Here is a 7158-nt window from a genome sequence, read left to right on the forward strand (position 1 = left end):
ACGTGAGAAAGCCTGAAGTGTGTTTTTGCTTGACCTCATCTCCTATGTCCATGTCATGTGCTGTCATAGGACCTTCCTGTGCATGGCCGATATCCTTGTGCCTGGGTTCAGAACTAGTGATGTGACTATGTGTGCCCATGATTGGCAGCCAAATCCAGATGGCCTGCAGCCTGGGGCAAAGCAGCCCAACATCTCTACTTTGGATGAGCCCAAATCGATGACAGATGGGTCAGTGTAAGAATGAGCGCTCTGCACTGGGCTGTTACACAGCAAAAGCCAGATGCTATTTCTGTGTTCTTCCTTTTAGCCAGTTCTAAATATATTTTTACACCCAACTATGACATGAAAGAAACATTTTTTTCTCCTATTTTCTTTACATTTTCATCTCCTGGTCTTTGTAAGTTTCATCATTTCTATAGTTTTACACGATGTTGTATTTACAGTCAATTCTGCCAGCCAAATCACATTATTATTGGACTTCATCAAATAGGGTTGTGTAATGCTCACCACAAAGTCTTGGCAGACAGTTTCTTTAATGTCTTGGTTGGATAAAGTTTGCTGTTTTTATTTTCCCTAAATAAAATAATGAGGAGGGCTCAAGAAACAGACTCTCTTGAGCTCTTGTGTTTTTGAAATTGTCTTTCTGTAGCTTATTTATGTAACAGGATTTTTTGTTGTTGTTTGATTTGGTTGTTGTAATTGTTGTTGCTCTGACTATAAAAATCAGTTATAAAAATCAGTGCTTCATGTTCATTTTCCTTAAACCTGAAATTGAATGCCCTTGAGAAATCTGAAGTCAACCAAAGGACAAACAAAACAAGTTCCCACGTGTGAGACAGGAGCAGGTGTCTTCCCATGTGACATACTTGGCTTCTCCAGTCACAGCTCCTTGTTCAATAACAAAGGCCACGTGTTCCCTTCATTACACATAAGATGTGTTTGGGGCAGTAGGTGGAGGTACATGTCATTTCAGGAAGGTGTTTTTGTTTTTTGGTTTATTGGGTTTTTTCTCTTTGTTTGTTTGGTATATTCTTTGGGGCCTCCAGTTATACATGGTATCTAACCGAGGTCTTGTACATGCCAGGAAATTGCTCTTCCACTGAACCACACTCCCTGTGGTGGTTTGAACAGCCTCGGCTTACAGGGAGTGACACTATTAGAAAGTGTAGCCTTGTTGGAATAGGTGTGGCCTTGTTGGAAGAAGTGTTTCACTGAGGGGATGGGCTTTGAGGGCTCCAAGGCTCAAGCTCCACCCAGTACAGAAGACAGCTTCCTCCTGGATGCCTTCAGATCAAGATGTAGAACTCTCAGCTCCTCCAGCACCAAGTTTACCTGCATACTGCCATGTTTCCCAAGATGACGATAATGGACTGAACCTCTGAAACTGTAAGCCAGTCCCATTTAAATGTTTTACTTTATGACAGTTACTTCGATCATGCTGTCTCTTCCCAGCAATTGAAACCCTGACTAAGACATTCTCTGTCAACCACTATCCAATCCTTAATCTGACACTCCCTTTATTCACATTTTATTCGTTCAGTCTTACCATCCCAAAATCTGTAGACTTCACGGACCTCTCAGTGTGTTTTGTGGTATTTATTAACATTTGTTCTCTTTTTATTTGTAGGATGGTTTAATCCTGTTTCTCTCTCTGACTTTTGGCAGGCCCCATTGTGTCTTCTGCCTTACAGCCTCACTTCTGAGTGGCTTCACATCGGATGTTCATGGATGTTGATGTTTCCTCATGAATTTACTCTCTGACAGATGTTTGTTTGTAATTTTAATCTGCCCAGTGCCTATTATAATACTAAGTGCCCTTTATTGATAAAATCTGCTGCTTTCTCTCACCTTTTCAGCCCCTGTCACTTCTTCAAAGCGACAGTTCTAGTATTTTCCCCTTGTCTATTATGTAATGCATTCCATTTTTGTCACAGTTGTATGCAGTGGTTCTCCGAGTCAGGTGTCTTATGAAACTGCTGTAGGTTGAGAGGCCAGGGTCAGATTATAATTAATTTGACTCAGAAGTTGTCCTTTCATTTGCTACAGACTATACCATTGCTTCTGTCTTAGTTAAGGTTTTATTGCTGTGAACAGACACCATGACCAAGGCAACTCTTATAAAGACAACATTTAATTGAGGCTGGCTTACAGGTTAAGAGGTTCAATCCATTATCATCAAAGCAAAAGCATGGCAGCATCCAGGCAGGCATGGCTGCAGGAGGAGCTAAGAGTTCTACATCTTCATCTGAAAGCCACTAAGAGAAGGCTAGCTTCCAGGCAGCTAGGATGAGAATCTTAAAGCCCACGCCCACAGTAACACACCTATTCCAACAAGGCCACACCTACCCCAACAGGGCAACATCTTCTAATAGTGCCATTCTCTGGGCCAAGCATATACAAACCATCACAGCTTCTATAAGTAGATCATCTTAATGTTCGTCCACACGAGGGCTGGTATGTGCGGCAGTTTGTTTCTGTATGCTTCTTTTGTTGCCACAGTGTGTTATACATCCATACCTTTACCGTGGTAGAATGCCAGATGACTGCAGTACCCTACTCCTTGATGTTAGACTCAACCATGCAATTGCCTTTCAGCTCATGAGCTGTGGGTGGGGCAAGGCAGGATGAGAGGCATAAGCTGAACACACATCCTTCAGCTTACTCTCTTGGTTCTTGGTTTTCTGAGAACATGCCGAGAGCACACTGCTTTAAGGAAGCTGGGATCTGCACAGCGTTAACCGCCACCAAACCCCTCAGTCTGGAGTCTGATTAAACTTAGAATAGTCTAGACAGATCAACTCCAGCCACGGAAGGCATGGAGGCAAGAAATGTTACTGCACTGATTGAACTTGCAGACGTGTGGTGTGTAGCAAGAGCTGATCAGTCCATCTGGAGTCCTCACTTCTCAAGTGTGGGATGGGGGTACTTTATCCACCATTCTGCACACCATATTTTTTTTTATCTCTTTTCGATGAAAGGACATAGTGATTTCCCTCTCGGTCCAATATCTTACTGAGTTCTTCCTGTTTCCTGATGCTTCCGTGCACATAGCTGCTGTGTGGGGGTCCTTAGAAAACAACCCTCCATATGTCTTCCTGTTTCACGGAAGTCTGAATCTTTACTCCCTGCTCTCTGTATTGCTCTGAGTAGCTTCAAAACACAAGGGCTGAGTGTCATCTATTTTCAATGAATATTTGCCTTCCTTCTAGAATAAAAAGGTAGTACAGAGACACAAAACAGACAAACTTGAAATCAGACAAACTTGGATCAAATCCTGGTCTAGCACCAAGGTATATGAATTTGAAAGAACTTGCTTTGATCTCCCTGGGCTTCCATGTGTTCCCTCAGTTTATACAGATCTAGCAACATTTGTCTCAAAGAATCACAGGAACGAACATCTTAAGAAAATTGGTGCGACTTTTCCTTTTGCGGCCATCGGTGGATCGCAGCCGCCAAAATGAAATTCAATCCCTTCGTGACTTCTGACCGAAGCAAGAACAGCAAACGGCATTTCAATGCACCTTCTCACATTCGGAGGAAGATCATGTCTTCCCCTCTTTCCAAAGAACTGAGACAGAAGTATAATGTTCGGTCTATGCCCATTCGAAAGGATGATGAAGTTCAGGTTGTTCGAGGACACTACAAAGGCCAGCAGATTGGCAAAGTGGTCCAAGTGTACAGGAAGAAATACGTCATCTACATTGAGCGAGTCCAGCGGGAGAAGGCTAACGGCACAACCGTGCATGTGGGCATCCACCCCAGCAAGGTAGTTATCACCAGGCTAAAGCTGGACAAGGACCGCAAGAAGATCCTGGAGAGGAAAGCCAAGTCCCGGCAAGTAGGAAAGGAGAAGGGCAAATACAAAGAAGAAACGATTGAGAAGATGCAGGAGTAGAGACATCTCATGCACGGCTTTCATTAAAGACTGCTTGAGTAAAAAAAAAAAAAAAAAAGAAAGAAAGAAAATTGGTGCGAAACCACAGACGGCTTCCAACAGTGCAAATACTGATGAGAACACCATGTGATGATGATGTCACTGGGCAGTGACGGCCAGGGAACAAATGTCCAGGAAGACGGTTTGAAGCTTGAGGGTAATAGGTGAGAAGAGCACAGAGTAAGTCTCCAGTCTGAATCTGCACTGGCACAGGGAGGGTTACTGACTCTTCCCGAAGCTCAGGAGGCAACTTTGTTTCTAACACTCGGTCCCTCTTCTCCCGGTTTACAATGTTTCTTACCTCACAGCTTCTTCCCACAGCCTTGGTTCTGGGGATGGAGCAGGTGGTTCAAGTCAAGCCAGTTAGTACCACCTCATTGCCTGAGCACTGTCCCCTGGTTCGCTGGTGAGGGCATGGCTCATTTAGCACCAGTGGGATCATAGATATTCTCAGGCAGCTTCAGGAAAGCAAGAGTTTAATCTTCTGAGACGTATAAAAGCAGACATCCGAGTCACATCCCAGGAGGTCCTTGCAATCCTCTCACAGTGGATGATAAAAGGGTTTTAGGATGGGGCTGGCAGAGCTGAGAGAAAACAGAGAGAAAAATACCCTGGTGCTTGATGATCCCTGAGCAGAACCATCAAACTGGTGCTGAGGTCCTCCGGCAGGAGCGGGACCTGTGCTTATATACTGTGCAACTATGTAAGCCAATTAACCTGCTGCTTAAATCACTTAAACCCATTTTAGTTCAATTTTGTTGTTGTTGCCTGCAACTAAATGGATCCCACCTTGTTACCAGAAAGAGAGCAAAGCTTCTGTATGAACCCATCCCCTGTTACTTAACAAACCACCTGACACTGGATGCTTTCTACAAATAGAAGGTGGGAGGCTGGGGAGATAGCTTAATGGGTAAAGTACTTGCTACACAAACATGAGGACTTGAGCCCAGCATCCCTGTAAAACTGGAGCGTGGTGGTACACACCTGTAAGCCCAGGTCTGAAGGGTGAAGAAAGGCAGATGCCAAGGGCTCATTGGCCAGCCAGTCTAGTCTTCTTGGCCGGTTCTAGACTGGTAAGAGATTTTGTCCCCTATCCTCCAGTGAAAGTAGAACTGAAGAATAACACTCAACGTTATTGTCTGGCCTCCAAATATGTGTACCCATGTAAGCACACACACACACACACACACACACACACACACACACACACAAATTCCCAGCATTCAGAGCTTTCTTTCTCTTTAAGAATTATTGGTTCTTGTTTGTTATCTTTTTTACAATCCTCTCTTGTCCCGGGGGAAACAGAGGTTCTCATCTTCTGGGTGGAACACTAGGACTCAAAGTAGTAGAGACGGCTCCTGCTGGGGAAGTGGTTGGGAGAGTTAAACCAGGCCAATTGACTGAGAGCTTGCTAGTGTTCTTTGTACCCTCCCCACCCCACCTCCTATAATATAAAAGCACGGCACCAACACTCAATCTCTACCCCCCACTTCCTGTAAAAGCACGGTGCCAACACTCAGGATTCATACTCAGGTGAGTAAGGCAAGAAGAGCTTCAGGAGGCTTGCCATCATAGGCCAAGAGAGTCAGGCTACTGACAACCAGAAACACAACAGCTTGGTCACGTCCAGTTTGGCTTTGGGCACTGAGTTCCGTCTGTCAGTCCAACTGCCCACCCATCTAGTCATCTGTCCACTTGTTTACCTGGCCCCTCACTCACCAGCAAAGAGTCACCATTCTTAATGAAATGCCACAGTCTTTCTAATGATGACACATTGATCACCAGAGGGTGATAAGGTGATTACATACAGGGCTTACCACAAATGCACATCCTTTAGCTTTGCAATCCAGAATACATTTACCATTCACCTCCTGTGCCCACCGCCACCGCCCCCCTCAAAGGAAAACAGTCAAAAGTCATTTTTTTCAATTTCCAAATCAAAGGACTTGCTGTTTGTGTAGCTGGTATAGTCAACGTCACAGTTATGAAAAACAAATTCCTTTATCTAGTATATACTTTACTATAGTATCTCAAATAAACCAACATGCTACCCATCTAGAGAATGTCTTTCTTCCCTCACAGGGTGGCCTTATGTATCTCCTAAGTGTAGCTCTAGACTAAGGGAGCAGATGAGGTAGGTACCATCAAAAGATTGAAAACACCTCCTGTGCCCATCCCTCTCCAAAGAGAAATAGTCAAGAGATATTTCTCAATTTCCAAAGCGAAGGACTTGCTGTTTATGTAGCTGGTGCAGCCAACCTCATTAGTGTAATATACATATATTTGAATATACATATATTAATTAGTATGTGTATATAATATATTAATCAATATATGTATATGTAAATATACATATCTTAATCTAAAGATTAAAAATAGTCCTGCTTGACCCCACTGTCAACATAGGTGACCAGGTGTCTAGCTTTCACGGCAGAGGCAACTGTGTCACCGAGGGTCATCATATCAAGGCTTCACCTACCTGACACACGCTTCTCTATGGCTGGTCCTATATTAGTCTCTCTGTGTGCAGAAGACAGACAGACGTATTCTTCCTGAGTGTTTTTTCCCAGTTGAGGGAGCTGCGCCAAACCTCTGCCTCCCATCGTGAAACTCACTGGGGACTCAATTCCTCAACCGTCCACACCACAATTTTCTTAGTCAGCTATGACTGAAGTCTGTTTTAGGAAGAATTCAACTAACAGTCCATGAGTTCTATGGGGAGCCTCTCCTCCAGCTCCTGAATAGCTTTTACAGGGGGTCACAGAATCAGGTAAATGGTGCCTCACAGACCAAGAGGAACATCCCCTCTTCAGAACCCCAGCTTGGCCTCTTACCACATTCTCCTCAATCTTACCAGGTCCAGAAGAAATTCTGCACTTTCCCAGACCTCATCCCCACCTACTTCCTGGTCCCTGGATTATTGACAGTCAGAAAACCCACATTTCTTCTCTGTATCTTCCTAGAGGCTAATGATGGCAAATTTTCTGCTACATGGGATGTGCCATGATATATTGTCATATCCTAATGCTGTACCACATTATTTTCTGGGACCCTGAATCACTATTCTGAGAGACAGTGGTAGGAGAGGGGGTCCACAGGATGTGAGGACATTTCAAAGATTTATTCTGGGCACTGCATAAGAAAACAGTTTCCAAAGTGTCCAACACCAGGCCAGACTGAAATAAAAGCACCAGCAAATGTCGATCAATTGCCTGTGTGTCACA

General features: G+C 44.1%; 1 protein-coding gene across 1 annotated transcript; it reads left to right on the top strand.

Moving 5' to 3' along the window:
* The first annotated feature begins 3457 nt into the window (after positions 1–3457).
* On the top strand, positions 3458–3910 carry LOC114624940 (60S ribosomal protein L26). Its single transcript, XM_028772124.1, has one exon. It carries the CDS (start codon positions 3458–3460, stop codon positions 3893–3895), a length of 438 nt encoding a protein of 145 aa, XP_028627957.1. The 3' UTR covers positions 3896–3910.
* Positions 3911–7158: the final 3248 nt, after the last annotated feature.

Source organism: Grammomys surdaster, unplaced genomic scaffold (genome assembly GCF_004785775.1).
Source record: "Grammomys surdaster isolate TR1022 unplaced genomic scaffold, NIH_TR_1.0 211, whole genome shotgun sequence".
Lineage (NCBI taxonomy): Eukaryota > Metazoa > Chordata > Mammalia > Rodentia > Muridae > Grammomys > Grammomys surdaster.

Coding starts and splice junctions, on each gene's coding strand:
- LOC114624940 (XM_028772124.1), top strand. CDS start 3,458: ATGAAATTCAATCCCTTCGTGACTTCTGACCGAAGCAAGAACAGCAAA.